This window comes from Rousettus aegyptiacus, unplaced genomic scaffold (genome assembly GCF_014176215.1).
Source record: "Rousettus aegyptiacus isolate mRouAeg1 unplaced genomic scaffold, mRouAeg1.p scaffold_m13_p_19, whole genome shotgun sequence".
In the NCBI taxonomy this organism is placed as follows: Eukaryota; Metazoa; Chordata; class Mammalia; order Chiroptera; family Pteropodidae; genus Rousettus; species Rousettus aegyptiacus.
In genome coordinates, this window is record NW_023416294.1 from 3,965,428 (window position 1) to 3,983,166 (window position 17,739).

Genomic DNA, 17,739 nt, shown 5'->3' on the forward strand with positions numbered 1-17,739 from the left:
GTCTGTAGACCTGTGCTATAGGAAAGACACGTCCTTCATGACTGCCTTCGATGTATTCTACGGGCATTGGAAATAGAATTGGACCCTGTGGAATACTGAGGTGGTAATTACATGGTTAGAAGGATTGTCACTTAGCACTCACGTCATTGTTAAGTGAAGAAAAAATAAAAAAAAAATAGAGACACTAAATTTGGATCAGCTGGACTCATCAGGACTGTAGAATCTGAATATATGCCTTTTCTTCTCTGCCCCCACCCCATCCTTTACAATGTTTGCCCTTTGCTCCGTCGTAAATGATGCCGGTCCCGAAATGCAACTTTCATCTTACAAGAAATGCACCCGGCAAATGATTTCTTATAAACATCAAAGACTATAGACGTACCTTTATTTGACTGGTTTCCATTTTTATACCTCTGCTCTAATTCTCATCAGACAGATTTCTTTTGGGAGGCTCATTTGTGTGACCTACAGTAAATTTTATCCATTCTCATTGAAGAGTTTTTATTTAAACCGTCATTCTTCCTCTTTTAGTCTATTAAATTAGCGTGTATCTATATATAGATAGATGATAGATATAGATAGATAGATAGATAGATAGAGAGAGAGATACACATACAGAAAGGCACATATATATGTATATAGGTACATATATATTATGTATCCATATATAATGTTGCAAACTCTCACTCTACACAGCAGAAACATAATAAGCAAATAGGTCATTTGGTAAGAGTGTGTGTGTGTATATATATATATGTTTTTTCATATATACATATATGTTTGCATATATATACATATATATTTCTTTTGAAAGTACATTTGAGATGCTAGATTACTGCTATAAATTGCAGTTTAATATAGTAAAAATTTGAAAGATACTTCTGTTTTCACTTAGCAATTTTCTTCTGGTTAATGGTCACCCCAAAAAATGCCTACCGTGCTTACGTAATAAACTGTTCTCTAAAGGAAGAAGGATTGGAGCTTTAAAGTCTTGTTACGAATGAACAAAGGGACCACCTGCCTGACCCCAGTGAGTTTATCACGGTGGACTTTGAGTGCCTGCAAAGCCACGTGACCCAAACGCCCTGGTCCAAATCAAAAAAAAAAAAAAAACAAGAAACGTTTAGAAGTAATTGCGTGTCATAAAAACCTGAAACTTTCTAATCTAGCAGTGATATTAAGACCAGATACAGCGTCCATGTTTACATGATACGTGTTTCATTCATGCAAGGAGAAATGTGATTTCTGTTTTTTAGGCATTTTCCCCATGAACTATGTTTCAGAATAACCACATAGCCCTGAACACTCCGCTCATGGGTGTATATATATGTATATGTATATGTATATGTATATGTATATGTATATTTATTCTTTCCAGCATTTTGAATGGAACTCGGCGTCTACCTAGTCTCTAATGTGTCTGAATACCGTCTGGTTCCTATCTGTCACTCACTGTTGCGTGGCTTGGGGCAGAGGGTGACTTATTTACAAGCTGCATTTCAGAGACGGAAAAATCTGAGACGGTAACTGTTTCATCAGCTGAAACGCTGGGAGAGGCCGGAGCTGGAAGGGACGGTCCCCTCCTCCGGGGCGTAGGTAGACAGTCATGAGCCATGCTGCGGGGCTGACTTCTGAGGGGGCCTCTGTGGGCCGTGCTCACCTTTGCTGGCGTGTGTGTGCGTGTCTAAATTGCTGTCACGTGTGCATGGAATTTCATGCCTGTCGGCCCACATGGCTCTCATGTCATGATTATACGTACGACCGTATTTGCACAATCAGGCTAGGACGAGAACGTGCCCCCTCAGAGGACATAAAATTACTCGCATTCATTCTGCACCTGCACTGGACACTCTGCCTCATTGATTGTTTAAAAGAGAAAGAGAGGGGGGAAAATCCCTGGATGTGGAAGGAAGTGAAGATTCCAAGGCCGAAACTATGGAAACGTCAGCTTCGGGGGGCCGGGGGGGGGGCACGTTCATTCAGGAAACTTCGGAGGCTCATGGAGGGCGCTTTCTGGCTGGATTTCTGCAAAGAAGCCAGAGTCACGAGGATCAAACCTCTCAATAGGATGCTCCGAGGAAAACTCGGCTTTGCCTGGGTGCAGAATGTTAAGTAGCCTGCCGTTCGGGAGGTGACCAGAGTCACGTTTTCCTGAACGAGTGACTTACGTCGTGTTACAGATATTCGTCCTGCTACTCTGCAGAAGCAAAACACAGCAATCAGGTCATCTCGCAAAGAGTCGGGAGAGGGCTCGGCAGAGGCGGGCCTCGCGGGGACGGAGCGGTTCTGCCCGGAGATTAGAGGAGGCTTCGGGATGAATCGCCTCTTCCCTTCCCGGGGACAGAGCGGCTCCTCTCTCGGCTGTCGCCCGGCACACGCCTCAAAACTGCGAGGAAGAGGCTTCCCTTCTAAGGAAAGGGCCTCGTTTTCTGAGGAACTGTTGGCGGCGAATGCCGGGGCCACAGCACGATTGCGGGCAGGGGGCACCGAGGAGGAGTCACCGCTGGAGTGAGGGAGGCGGGCGGCGTGGTCACTCATCATAGCCACTGTCGCCGAAAGGGAAAAGATGGTGATGGGGTATTTGGGGTGCGGGCAGAGGCAAATAACAATGGGAAAATGGGAAAGCGTGTTAGGACCGTCTCTTCTGTGGTGAAGGAGGCTTGTCCAGTCCAGACTTTGGACACAAAGTTGCATTAAAGTTCGCGCAGCTAATTCGGCTTCGGAAAATCTTCAGAGTGTTGAATCTGAGTAGCATAGCGTGTGTCTCTCACAAAAGGACTTTCGGGGAGCAGGTCACCACCCTGTGCAACCCAAGAGGGCCAGGAGATGAGGTTGCCAGATGCTTAAAACACGTCCCTTCGCTAGATAAATGCCCAGAGTGCCTGGTCGGTAGCTTTTAAGGAGGAATGAAGAATTCGGCCCCTCGCGTAAAGTCTTGTTTCTCAATTCACAGAATCCTCCGTCTTTTTAAACCAACGCGGACCAGATCATGCTATTTGGGGGGCTCGTCGTGCATTCTCGAATATGCTATTGGCTTTCGGCTGCGAGTAAAGAATTGTCAGCGTTCACGTGTAACCATGATGTTTTTTCTACACGGGAAAACAGAGGTGCCTACGGAGCTGTTTAAGATGGGCTCTCACCATGTGTCATTGTCTTTGAAACGGAAACATTAAAAGGAGATAAAAGATTCGTAAGAAACGTGATGGGGAAAAGGTGGCCTGCGCTGCCTTTGTGCCCACACGCACAGTCAGACCTGTGGCCAGCAACGCGCCTCCCGCCCTCGCTGCCCGCCACATGCCCTTTATTTCCCCCCGAGAAACGTCTTTTAAGAGTAGTTTTCATTTTTTCCAAGGAAAACTGGCGTGCGCCCAGGAACGATGCCCTCGGATCTAGCAAAGTGGTATCCTCTGTTACTGTCGCACGTCCTAAACATTCTAGATTGGTCTCGCCTCACGAGGGGGCTCCGTACGAACCCGGGCATGAGACGTTCATCACGGCGCCCACGGAAGCCGTCGCCGCGATGACCGTGGTCCGCGTGGCGTAACCCTCCGCCGTGGAAAACGTTCCCCTCTCGCTTCTCATGGGGACAAGAGAGCGGGCGGGGTGGGCGGCACACGGCGGTGACGTCAACGTCCCTTCGACGCTCGGCGACCCAAACTCCCCTGTGTTCTTTTGCAGGATTCTTGAGTACCGGCGACCAGGCGGCCAAGGGCAACTACGGGCTGCTGGACCAGATCCAAGCCCTGCGGTGGGTCGAGGAGAACGTGGGGGCCTTCGGCGGTGACCCGAAACGGGTGACCATCTTCGGCTCGGGGGCAGGGGCCTCATGCGTCAGTCTCCTGACCTTGTCCCACTATTCGGAAGGTAATGAAGGTATTCCTCTGCTGGACCTGTGACCCCCAGGACCGAGACGATAGAGCATCTCTCTCTCTCTCTCTCTCTCTCTCTCTCTCTCTCTCTCTCTCTCACACACACACACACATACACACACACTCCTACCTCAGTTGCGCCCCATACACGTGGGAGAAGATGAGAAGCAACTTTAGCATCCTTTTTCTAGTTTCGATTGTTTCAACTCGTGAGTGACGTCACCGCGTCCAGCACCAACGCCGTTTCCTGCAGGTGCCGTAACACGTTAACCTTCAGAACCAAATGCAGAAGTCGGCACTGAACACACTTCCAACAAAGTTATAAAGCCCGGGACGCGGGTCCCCAGATGACGTTGGCGGCGTCCTGGGCAAAGCCAGACCAGTGTCGTCTCAGTCCTGGGTCATCTTTGGGCAGTCCTCCCCTCTCCAGAGCTGCGGCTTCCTCCTCGCGGTTGGGCCGTCCCCATCCTTGATTGCTCGCGTGAGCTTAAACGCCAAGCGGGCACAAACTCCTGGATCCCCAGCTCGATCTTTTATCTTCTGTGGATTGTGTCAGAATCCACAGGAATGACAGGCATGCAAAGATTTTTATAGCCTTCCACCACTTGTGCTATAAGAGTTAAAATAAAGGTTTTTTTTCCTACTTCCAGACACTCAGGTACTAGGCTGATGCAGTGGGTTTGCCTTTACGCTACACATAATTTAACTCCTCAAATCTTACTCCTGAAACAGCCCGAGAGTTGTGAAGTGTCTCACCAAACAGATGTTTTTAAAATGTGGCAGAATCAATTAGACAGAATTCTGGGATCCAAATGGATGCCATTTTGAAATTGATGGGGCATATATTTTTTTTTTTTTTGAAAAATAGATTTTAGTTGGGCATTCGACTGAGGATTTCTTTAGGAACAGCGAATTCCATTAATTTAATTGCAAAATTGAAATCCCTCCAATACATTGAGGGTGGGAATAAAAATACATCTGTGTATTTATGCTCTGAAACGGATTTTACTAGATTTGTCCTTTCCCGTGATGAAGTGGTACTTTTTTTTTTTCTTCCCAATGAGGAAAAATGGTCTTTGACCTTCTCCTTGACGCAAAGCATATTTTTAGGGAGCGGGGGACGTGGTGACTGTGACAGGCTTTTGTTTATAGCATCTGGGGTGGAAAAGCAAACAGTATCCCAAGTCGCGGAAGGAGAGAAAGCGTGAATGTTTTTACCAGGGCATCCGAGGGGTAATTTTCTTGAACAATATTTGTGGGGTGTGTGTGTGTGTGTGTGTGTGTGTGTGTGTGTAAAAGAGAGAGAGACAGAGACAGAGAGAGACAGAGAGGTAGAGACAGAGAGAAAGACAGACAGACAGAGAGAGAGAGACAGAGAGAAGAGAGAGACAGACAGACAGAGAGACAGACAGAGAGAGACAGACAGACAGAGAAGAGAGAGACAGAGAGACAGAGAGAGACAGACAGAGAGAGACAGACAGAGAAGAGAGAGACAGAGAGAGAAACACAGAGAGAGAGAGACAGAGAGAGTGACAGACAGACAGACAGAGCAAGACAGAAAGAGAGAGAGAGAAAGAGACAGAGACAGAGAGGTAGAAACAGAGAGAGAGACAGACAGACAGACAGAGAAAGACAGAGAGAGAGACAGAGAGAGACAGAGAGAAAGACAGACAGACAGAGAGAGAGACAGAGAGAAGAGAGAGACAGACAGACAGACAGAGAGACAGAGAGAGACAGACAGAGAGAGACAGACAGAGAAGAGAGAGACAGAGAGACAGAGAGAGACAGACAGAGAAGAGAGAGACAGAGAGAGAAACACAGAGAGAGAGAGGCAGAGAGACAGACAGACAGAGCAAGACAGAAAGAGAGAGAGAGAAAGAGACAGAGACAGAGAGGTAGAAACAGAGAGAGAGACAGACAGACAGACAGACAGAGAGAGAAAGACAGAGAGAGAGAGAGAGAGACAGAGAGAGAGAGAGAGACAGAGAGAGAGAGAGAGAGAAAGACACAGAGAGAGAGAGAGAGACAGAGAGAGACAGACAAACAGGCAGACAGACAGAGAGAGAGACAGACAGAGAAAGACAGACAGAGAAAGACAGAGAGAGAGAGAGAGACAGAGACAGACAGACAGAGCGAGCGCATCCCATAAAACCGACGGGCGGGCGGGGGACGTGGGAGGAGCAGGAGGCGGAGGGGAGAGAGAGAGAGAGAGAGAGAGAGAGAGAGAGAGAGAGACCCCGAGCGCGCGGAAAGCCCCCGCGGCAGAGATTCACAGGCCCGCGAGACAATCGGCGCCTTCTTTGCCGAGTAAAAGCTGCTTCTCTGTCTGCCGGCCTTTCATTTGCATGCCCGCGATTTTGCACCTGCAGGTCTGTTCCAGAAGGCCATCATCCAGAGCGGGACCGCTTTGTCCAGCTGGGCCGTGAACTACCAACCCGCCAAGTACACGCGGATCCTGGCGGACAAAGTGGGCTGCAACATGCTGGACACCACGGACATGGTCGAGTGCCTCCGCGGCAAGAACCACAAGGAGCTCATCCAGCAGGCCATCACGCCGGCCACGTACCACATCTCCTTCGGGCCCGTCATCGACGGCGACGTCATCCCGGACGACCCGCAGATCCTCATGGAGCAGGGCGAGTTCCTCAACTACGACATCATGCTGGGCGTGAACCAGGGCGAGGGCTTGAAGTTCGTGGACGGCATCGTGGACAGCGAGGACGGAGTGACACCCAACGACTTCGACTTCTCCGTGTCCAACTTCGTGGACAACCTGTACGGCTACCCGGAGGGAAAGGACACCTTGCGAGAGACCATCAAGTTCATGTACACGGACTGGGCCGATAAGGAGAACCCCGAGACGCGCAGGAAGACGCTGGTGGCGCTGTTCACGGACCACCAGTGGGTGGCCCCCGCCGTGGCCACGGCGGACCTGCACGCGCAGTACGGCTCCCCTACGTACTTCTACGCCTTCTACCACCACTGCCAGAGCGAAATGAAGCCCAGCTGGGCGGACTCGGCCCACGGCGACGAAGTCCCCTACGTCTTCGGGATCCCCATGATCGGCCCCACCGACCTCTTCAGCTGCAACTTCTCCAAGAACGACGTCATGCTCAGCGCCGTGGTCATGACCTACTGGACGAACTTCGCCAAGACCGGGTATGTGCTCCCCGCCCTCCGCGAGCTGTCTGTCCGAGACCGAACAGGCCAGCGCACGCAAGCACACACATGCACGCACGCACTGACACACACAGACACACGCACGATGAGAGTCACTATTCCCCATCCCCGGGGACCCCGTCTCTTCCTTACCCCCGAGTCTTTCTCTGCCAAACCAGATCTTCACGGCAACGCCGGCTGCATCCTGGAAATTCTGTTTCGTAGCTGTTGCTGCAGGATGTAGACGTGTCTGGCCATTCTGCGGGGAGCTGATCGTGCGCGTTCGAATCTAAATAGCATCGTGTCTTGTTTGGTTAAAAAAAAATACGGTTTATCGAAACGCCTGTGGTATGCGGTCATCTGTGCTTGTGGTGTAGCCGCAGGAATGAAGTAGATTCCACACTAACTGTAGAGAGCCGCTGTGTGTGTATGTGTGTGTGTGTGTGCGCGTGCTTACGCACACAGGCACACCCCGTCTTATTGTGCTTTGCTTTATTGAGCTTTGCAGATACTCTTTTTTACAAATTTAAAGTGAGACCTTCCACCAGCAAAAAGATCCCAACTCACTTCAGGCCCGGATAATGCTTAGCATTTTTTTTTAGCCGTAAGGTATTTTTAATGAAGGGACACACATTACTTTTTTACACACAATGTCGTCAGTAGACTACAGCATGCTGTAAACATAACTTTCATACTCACTGGGAAACCAAACTATGCATGTGACTCACTTTACTGAGATGTTAACTTTATTGCAATGGTCTGGAACAGAACTGACACTCTGTCTGAGGTCTGCCTGCAGATAGATGACAGATAGGCAGGTGGATAGATAGATAGACGATAGATAGATAGATGATAGATAGATGATAGATAGATAGATCATGATAGATAGATGATAGATAAATAGATAGATAGGTAGATAGATAGATATTAAATACATATAGGTAGGTAGATAAGATATGTAGGTAGGTAGGTAGATAGATGATAGATATATGATAGATAGATGATAGATAGATGACAGATAGGTATAGGTAGGTAGGTAGATGATAAATAGATGGGTAGATAGATAGATAGATAGATAGATGGATTGATAGATAGATAGATGGATTAATAGATAGATAGATAGATAGATAGATAGATAGATAGATGATAGATACAGACAGATGATAGGTAGGTAGGTAGGTAGATAGATAGATAGATAGATAGATAGATAGATAGATGGATGGATTAATAGATAGATAGATAATAGATAGATAGATAGATAGATAGATAGATAGATAGATAGATAGATGATAGATACAGACAGATGATAGGTAGGTAGGTAGGTAGGTAGGTAGATAGATAGATAGATAGATAGATAGATAGATAGATAGATAGACAGACAGACAGATACAGACAGATGATAGGTAGGTAGGTAGGTAGGTAGATAGATAGATAGATAGATAGATAGATGATAGATAGATAGATCATGATAGATAGATGATAGATAAATAGATTATAGATAAATGATAGATAGATAGCAGATAGATAGATAGACAGACAGATAGATGATAGATAAGTAGATAGATAGATAATGATAGATTAGATAGATAGATAATAGATAGATAGATAGATGATAGATAAGTAGATAGATAGATAGATAGATAGATAGATAGATAGATGATAGATAAATAGATAGATAGGTAGATAGATATTAAATACATATAGGTAGGTAGATAAGATATGTAGGTAGGTAGGTAGATAGATTATAGATATATGGATAGATAGATGATAGGTAGATGATAAAGATAGCTAATAGATAATGATAATAGACAAATAGATGATAGATATATGATAGATAGATGACAGATAGGTATAGGTAGGTAGGTAGGTAGATGATAAATAGATGGGTAGATAGATAGATAGATGGATTAATAGATAGATAGATAGATGGATTAATAGATAGATTGATAATAGATAGATAGATAGATAGATAGATAGATAGATAGATAGATAGATAGATGATAGGTACAGACAGATGATAGGTAGGTAGGTAGATAGATAGATAGATAGATAGATAGATAGATAGATAGATAGATACAGACAGATGATAGGTAGGTAGGTAGGTAGGTAGGTAGGTAGATAGATAGATAGATAGATAGATAGATAGATAGATAGATAGATAGATGATAGATACAGACAGATGATAGGTAGGTAGATAGATAGATCGTGATAGATAGATAGATAGATAGATGATAGATAGATAGATAGATAGATAGATAGATAGATAGATAGATAGATAGATAGAGGATAGATAGATATAGATAGGCATGTTTTGGCAACAGGCTTCATACGATTTTCGTAAACCGAAAGCCAGGGTGATTCGTCCTCGATGTAACGGAGGCATCGAAAACCGTGAGACCCAAACAGTGCCTTTGAAATCTCGGTCGCTCTTCTGCCCGCCGCAGGCTCCGAAGCCGAGATTCTCCCGCTGTTTGCGGGGAGAGAAAGGAGAAGGCGAAGGGCGTGGTGTTCACGAGGTGGGTCAGAGGCGCCGGCAGGTGCGCGCCTTCCCCGGTCAAGGACTGAGCCAGGACCGAACGCGGCACGCCGTGCCGTGACTCAGCGCTCTTGAAAGCCACCGCTCCGTTCTCCGAAAGTCACCCGAAATGTGGACATCGAAATAGCCCAGGCTTCCGTCCCCGGCCGGATACACTCACGTGTCCGCGAGTGGAGTGCGTCTGCGATCCTTCTGGCTCCCGGGACGCAGCCGGGGCAGACGGGGAAGCAGAAATAACAGCCCCCGTCCGACGGAGATCCGCCCGTCCCGGTAGAGCGCGCACCCGGGAGACGAGATGCACGTGCCGGGGGGGCCTGGGGCGTTCGTCGGGAGACTCCGCACTTGATCCAAAGCGGTCCGGGGGGAGCAGAGCGGAAGTAAGACTTAGGGGCGGGTTTTCCTGACTCGTCTGTAAAGGTTGTTGGAACGACTCGGGTCGTCCTTAAAGGAAGTCCCTCAGAACTTCATCGAATGTGCAGTACAAAGTGCCCTTTGAAAGGTAAGGAAGAAAGAGGTAACATTTTAGTGGCAGCTGAGCTAACAAGCACCGAGACAGAGCACCGAGCCGATTGAGGATTTGTCCGTGCATGAGCGGGGCCTTGGAGGTCGCCGCTCGTGCAGACGGTCGTCTGGTCCCCGGGGAGCCGTTTCGATGGTCCAGGCGAGAAGAAGCAGCCAAAACGGTGCCCGTAAGGGGACAGCGCAGGGTTAGCCGTATCCAACGTCCCCGTGCGAGCTGAGCAGCTTGACTCTGTCCCCCAGAACGCCCGCCCAGGCGGTGAGCCTCGGAGCGGGACGGAACGCAGACGGGTCCCCGTGACCGCCCCCGGGAAGCGCTGGACACACATGCGTTTGAGTGAAAAGGAACATCTCCCCGGACGTCGATCACGGCACCGCCCTGTGCGGGGGCGATGGCCTCACCTCAGGACACGCGCCCCCGTTATCGTCTGGTGGCACGTCAAACCCCTGACCTCGCAAACAGCACCCCGACGCTTCCAGGGGTCCGTGCGTTCCCCGGGATGCAGCGTTACCCGATGATTCCTTTGGTGCACCTTAACGTGGCGGGTCCGATGTCATTTCTGTCTGGGTTTAAATGTGAGTCTCCTGGAGGGCCAGGTTTGGGGGGGGGTGGTGACCACAGAAAAATGATATTAGAAATGAGTATGTAGAAAGCATGGAAGACAGAGAGTGGAGAGAGGAGGGAGGGAAGGAAAGAAGGAAGGAAGGAAGGAAGGAAGGAAGGAAGGGAGGGAGAACAGGAGAGGGTCGCCTAGTACCTAGCAGGCTATTTCACTGTTCCAGGCAAGAAGCCTCCACCAAAACAGTGTTGGGAAAGCACAGGGTAGTATAGGCCACATCATTCAGGAGTCGTAGAGAAGTACGGTTAACAAAGGGACTGTTGCCAAGTGAGAAGTCACGTCAAGGAAGAACGACCACTGATTCCAGGGTTTACGCACAGCGATACGGGCGGACGTCTGTGTCCCGTGAAGTCTCTTTGGGGGTGGGAAGGGAGGACCCGGTGCCGATCGGCCAGAGGAATCCGGGTGCTCGCCGCTCGGAAGCCAGCTCGGCTTGCATTCCGAGTGAACGAGGCGGGTGAACAGGGCGGAGCGGGGTCCGTCCGGAAGACGCGGCCATGAGAAGGGGTTCGCGCGCTCGCCCTTTGCCTTCCGCAGCAAAGGCCTGGGATGCTTCGGATTCAGAGATGCCACGTTGGCCCCGTAATGGCAAGGAACCCGACGCGCGTTACCTGCAGTGAAGCTCGCACTTACCGCAGCATTTTTCCTCGTTCTCGAGAGCCCGGGAGGGGGAGCGGTACGAGCCCTCACAGTTTGCTGCGGTGCCGTCTCTGCTTTTGGATGGGCTGGTACCCTCTGATTCACTCATATTCAACCTTTGCCGAACCCGTGCAGGAAGCAGGAAGGGCACCTTTAAGGAGCGGCAGCCTGAGTCCGGTTTTAAAAATGACCTTTATTGCCAGAAGCACTTTAAGCCGAGTGAGCGGAACATCTCTATCTGCCGCGCAGATTTGCCTGGACACAGTCATTCCCGTGGCATGTAACGAACAGTCAGGCACTGCCCTGTTTTAGGTACAAGGAGGGCCCGATGTCACCGAAAGGAGCGGATCTCGGGGTTCACCGACACGTCTAAGGACATCGTGTCACTTATCGCCAGCCAGCGAAGAAAGTGAGCCACGAAGCCTTAGAAACACGGTTAACTCTTTATTGCCAAGATGATCTCTCAAAAAAAAATAAATAAATAAATAAATATATATATATATATGGCAGTTGAAATTGTCTGTGTGAGGGGTTGGGGAAGGTGGATGTAAGTATAGATCGAGGCTTTTACTCGGGAGAGGAAAGACGTATCTGTTTCTTCTTCTCCTGCCTCATTATCCTCCGTAATTCTACTCATGGGAATTAAAACGCACCGTGTGCTGCGGTGAATTCTAGGGAAAACAAGACACACATATCCCACGTAGGGGTGTTACTGTCTGCGGGGTGTTTGACAAGCTAAAATGATGGGTTTTCACGAGCTTCGTGCGTTTATCTGGGTTTCGGGCTTCTGACCGGGCGCCTGCAAGAACCTCAGTTAGACTCTATCGGGCTAACGCTTCCTTATCTGGATTTCGAAAACCCTGTGCTCTGGTTCTTTGAGGACAAAATAAATGTGTTTCTTTACGTTTCCAATAGACATAGAATCCCATCCTCGCGACTTCCCGTCGCCTCAAGACCGTACAGGGCAATCAATGATCAACGTCTCCATGGCAGATTCCAGTGAAATAAGGATTTTTCAAAATTTTAATTTAGAAAGCTCAAGTCAACGAGACACGAGGCGCTATTATTGAATACAGCACATTTCCTAAAATGTACGTTTTAAAAAAAGAAATAAAAAGCAGATTTTTTTTTCCCCTCGTACGATTGAACTTTCTGCTAAAACCCAGCCTCATGTGGACCGAAACTCCTGCCGGTCTAAATTCTCTTTTCAAGCAGCACTAGAAGGTTCTTCCTCTTCTTTGTCTGAAGCCACGTGAATTCACGTAGAATCTTCTCCCTTCTTTTCCCCACGAAGAAGCCGGCGGTCGGACGGCTCCCTCGCGAGCCTGCCGCCTCAGCCAAACCCCAGAAGCAGATTGTCTTTCAGTACATCCGTGATTATAAACGGGCATCGAAACAGGAAAGCTCCTGGCGTTAGCACCTCACGATGCTATGTCTTTGATCTCGGGAGAACGAAAGCACCGAAATTAGCGTCTGTTCCGTTCAGAGGTGACACTTTTCCTCCTACGCTGTATATGTGATCGTGCTGACCTGTCACACGTGTGTGCGTGTACAAGCTGTGCTGCGATACACAGCACCAATTGCACATGCGCGCACGCCGGAATCGGCTATGCGTTGCGGTGTGCGGTGCACCGCATGCTTCACGTACTGTGGTTTGCAGGTAGTTTTATGAACTCTGTGCAGACTCTGCGCGGTGCACGGCACACCGTGCATGCAGGAAGGGCATACACGTTGGCGTGTATACACCAGGCAGCGTGCTGGGTGTTCGGATCGACGCGTCGGGGGACGTCGGCCGCCCTCACGGCCGTCCGAGCGCATGCCACGAATCCCGTAGCTCCAGCTCCAGCTTCGCCCCCCATTTCCAGACCCAATGTCCTCACTGCTCTGTGGACGAGGAAGATCATGCGTTCGGGAGAAGGTTGAGAAAGGGTCGGCGGCCTCGCTGCTGTGAGAAGCCGCGGGGGGTGCCCGCCGCGGAGCCGGGCTCCGACCGGGGGCCGGAGACCTCCCCTCCCTCCCTCCGCGGGCAGAGCGCCCGCGGCTCAGCGATGGCGTGTGCATCGCGTACGATGCCTGGGGATGTCTTTAGACCTGAGATCTTCCCGTGGGACCTTCTGGTGCGCCGGCGCCCTGGGGGTGAGCAGGGGGTGGAGGCAGCTGCGTACGGTGCAGGTGAGGACGTGTTTCACACATGGCAGACGGGCTCTGTGCGCTTCCATCCGAGCTCATACTTCCAAGACAGGCGAGGTGGGGTTTCATGACTCGGAACGAACCTGTTGCGGCCTCGGCGCTTTGCATGCCGACGACAAACTCGTGCCGAGAAACGGGCTCCCGTTTCCTGTTCTAAGGGTCCCTCGTGAACCGTGGCCGCACGTGTGACCTTCTTTCTCTCTGTCTTCCTTCCCTCTGTCCCCAGCGACCCTAACCAGCCCGTCCCGCAGGACACCAAGTTCATCCACACGAAACCCAACCGCTTTGAGGAGGTGGCCTGGTCCAAGTACAACCCGAAGGACCAGCTGTACCTGCACATCGGCCTGAAGCCGCGCGTGCGGGATCACTACCGGGCCACCAAGGTGGCCTTCTGGCTGGAGCTCGTGCCGCACCTGCACAACCTGAACGAGATCTTCCAGTACGTGTCCACGACCACCAAGGTCCCTCCGCCCGACATGACCTCGTTCCCCTACGGGACGCGGCGGTCGCCCGCCAAGCTCTGGCCCACGACCAAGCGGCCCGCGATCACGCCGGCCAACAACCCCAAGAGCGCCAAGGACCCGCACAAGACGGGCCCCGAGGACACCACGGTGCTCATCGAGACCAAGCGGGACTACTCCACCGAGCTGAGCGTCACCATCGCGGTGGGCGCCTCCTTGCTCTTCCTGAACATCCTGGCCTTCGCCGCGCTCTACTACAAGAAGGACAAGCGCCGGCACGAGACGCACCGGCGGCCGAGCCCCCAGCGCAACGCCGCCAACGACCTCGCGCACATCCAGAACGAGGAGATCATGTCGCTGCAGATGAAGCCGCTGGAGCGGGACCACGAGTGCGAGTCTCTGCCGGCGCACGACGCGCTGCGGCTCGCCTGCCCGCCCGACTACACGCTCACGCTGCGGCGCTCGCCGGACGACATCCCGCTGATGACGCCCAACACCATCACCATGATCCCGAACACGCTGACGGGCATGCAGCCGTTACACACGTTCAACACGTTCGGCGGGGGGCCCAACAGCACGAATTTGCCCCACGGACACTCGACCACCAGGGTATAGCTCCGCGGGCCCCCGCTGCCCTCCCGCGGGCCCCGGGCGAGCGCGGCTTGCGGGGACGGATGGCCGGCGCGTCTCCGCGGACCCGGCTCCCGGGCGCCTCCCGCGCGGCTACGGCGGTGGCGTGGGAGCCCGCGAAATGCGAAACGTGCACGTCGCTCTCGCGACGCCACTGGACCGGCGAGCGCGGGCGGAGGCAGGACGTGGCCCGTCCGCGGACCCGGGCGTGGCCAGCGTCCCCGAGGGAACCGACCCTTCGGGCCCTTCGCCGCGAACACGTAACGTCTGTCTTTTGTTTTTTTTTTTGTTTGTTTGTTTGTTTTAAACAGGATTTCAAAACACGACAACAAACGTAAACGTCCTCGACGTGCCGTACGACAGACAGACGGCCCTCCTCGAGTGAAGAAGACAGAGTGTGCGGGCTTTTCCCCAGCAGGCGCCCCGGGCAGGCGGCGAGAGAGAAACATGACATTTTATTACTAAAATAAAAGAACTGACTATGCAGGCACGGACATAGACTTCTGCGCGAAGACGTCTTTTGCCGGCCTGAGCTGCGTTTAAGAAACTTTGTACGAAAAAAAACAAACAAAACAAAACAAAAAAACAAAAACGAGATGTATATAGCTGTGAATTGAAACACGCACACACACGCGCGCGCGCACACACACACACAGAGAACAAAACAAAATCGCTTTTGTTGGTGTTTTCGGTTTCAAAGAGCTTCTAGCAAGATTGTGGTCTGTACGTGTATGAATCCCTGTATGCATCGGTCACGGCGCCTCGGTCCCCACGCGGACACGGGGCGCCTTTCTCAGCTCCCTGTCGTAAACGAAGACACGGGCTTCCGTATCGTTTGTAGCAGGACGTGATTTCACACCGGGGACCCGGCCCGCCTGTGCGACCGGGCCGTGCCTCCCCGTCCAGGACGCACACGTGCATGCAACGGCATTCTTAGGAGACTGTTCTTTTAGGGACTTTCCGTTCTTTTTTTCTTTTTTCTTATTTCTTTTTTTTTTCCCTGTGTGTTCTGCCTTCACGGATCGCAACATGACCACGGACCCCAAGAGCGGAGCCCGTGGACGGCCCCGGGGAATCACGGGCGCACGCTCGGCCGCAGAAACGAAACACAGACCCCGTTCTGTGGCTCTGCTTGTTTGGGAAGGTGTGGGAAGGTCTGCCTGTCCCCCCTCCCCCCGGGGTCCTGCCAAAAAGGAAAGAAAGCTGGCCTTTGGGGGGCCCCCGCCGCGCCGACTCAGCACGGCTCTGTCTCCCGGCAGCCGCGCAGAGCCGTGGACGGTGCACCGTTGGCTCGGCCGAGCTCACCGCGCGGAGGGAGGGTGTGTGTCAGCAGCAAGTCCCTCCTTCGTCAGGACGCAGGGTTTTTTCTTCTCGACATCATTCGCGGGATGAGACGTATCCTCGTCTGGAAATATTGCTTTCTGTGGATCGGCGTATCTGTCACTGATGCATGAACGGGACGGGAAGTACACTCAGGAACAGAAAGAGAGAGACGGACCGTGACGAGGGCTCTGCCCGGGCGTCCTGGGGAGTCCGCGTAGCTTCACCGTCCCCGTGACTTACGGAAGTCGTTCACCCGCTTTACGCTGGCCGCCGGGGGCCAGACACGCGTACGTTCCACACTTTGTCTTTTTCTTATTGTCCCTTTCATCTTCCATTAAAAACAAACAAACAAACAAATACTTTCAGCGTCGTCACGTGGAAGGAAAAACAGAGTGACAGTGGCTTTATATTCTGCCCCTCAAAAATTATCGCCGCCCCGGCAAAGAGGAGCCAAAGATATTTGATGAAAATATCTTTGTCTTCGGCGTAGAGACCCGGTCACAGCGTTAGCAAGGCGGGCACGCTGCACAGAGGTCCCCCCGCGTCCCTGCCCTTTATCCTCAGCCTCGAACCCCGCACCCCGAAACTAAAACAGTCCTCCGCGGCAGCGTTTGCAGAGGCGCTCTCGCGGAATCCCGTTCTCACACGTGCGAGGACACGTCGCACGCGAAACTCGGCCATTTCTAAATCTCGCTCTCCCCCGGCCACCGAGTCTCTGTGTACGTGTGTGAGAAACCGTAGGACCCGCACGTGGCACTCAGCGAGTTGACGCTTCTGCCGCCCGAGGCATCGGGGAGGGGGAGACGCGAGGTCTGTTCCCAGTCCCTCGCCTTCGGAAGCCGGTGGCGGACCCTCCCTGCCCGCTAGCTCGCCCCTGCTCCCCAGCGGGCTGCAGCAAAACAGACTGTCCGCCCCGCCCCACGAGGCGATGCTCGCCGTTGGTATTGGTCCCGTGTGTCTGTCGTGTGAGTCCCAGTATTTCTTTTGTGTTTCTGATCGTCTTCTGCAAGCAATATCCACAGTAACGTATCAGGCTTGTGACATTTGGATAAGGAAACACACACACACACACACACACACACACACACACACACAAAACAAAAACAAAACAGAGTTCTTGTTAAGTGAATAACTTTAGCTTTTACAGAGGATTATGCTCAAAAGCAATTTAATACACCTTAAACGATATCTTATTTCTACACGGAAAGAAGTTATAGAGTCTTCATAGAGTTCTATGAGAATAAAATATACTTGCTATCTAGAAAAAAAGAGGGGGAAAAAAAGAGAAAAAAATAAGTAAAAAAAAAAAAATACTTTCTTAGGCTTTTATGCTTGACCTTCACAGGCACGCAGGGTTTAATGGTTTCTTGGGTTATTATTTTGCGATTTTGTTTTTGATTTTGCCTTAAGTAATGATAGAAGATGTATATGGCTGGACACATGTATAAACTTTTCAGCAGCATTTTTAATAATAAAATATCACAGTATTTTCTAATGCTTTGTGCAAATAATTTCGCGTCCATTTTTTTCTTCCGTAGGCGGTGCAAACATCTTTTCCTTCCTCGAACGCCTTCATTTTAAAAGTTAAGCAACACTTAGGACGTGGGTCGTAAGCGGAAAACTCAGCCGGGGATGGGTAGATGTGTTACGGTTTGGCGCACGGTTTTCGTGCGAGTCTCGGTCAGTTTTGCGGGCTTGACGTTGAGGAGCGAAGCTCTGGACGGGGGTAGCGCATGATAAAAAACGTTTTCCAAAGAGGAAGGCTCCCACGGCTTCTCCTCCCACGGCTCTTT

The 17,739-nt window shown here is 51.0% G+C and overlaps 1 protein-coding gene across 10 annotated transcripts in view; it reads left to right on the plus strand.

Moving 5' to 3' along the window:
* NLGN4X (neuroligin 4 X-linked) overlaps positions 1-17,454 on the plus strand; it is a 218,825-nt gene extending 201,371 nt beyond the window's left edge. For 8 of the 10 annotated variants that reach the window (XM_036235706.1, XM_036235707.1, XM_016123787.2 and 5 more), the window contains 3 exons: positions 3,679-3,864; positions 6,239-7,028; positions 13,759-14,608. In XM_036235706.1, coding sequence (XP_036091599.1) covers positions 3,679-3,864; positions 6,239-7,028; positions 13,759-14,608 — 1,826 coding nt within the window. Of the gene's footprint in view, positions 1-3,678; positions 3,865-6,238; positions 7,029-13,758 lie in introns of all 10 variants that reach the window. The other 2 variants (XM_036235708.1, XM_016123786.2) reach the window with 1 other exon arrangement.
* The last annotated feature ends 285 nt before the right edge of the window (positions 17,455-17,739 follow it).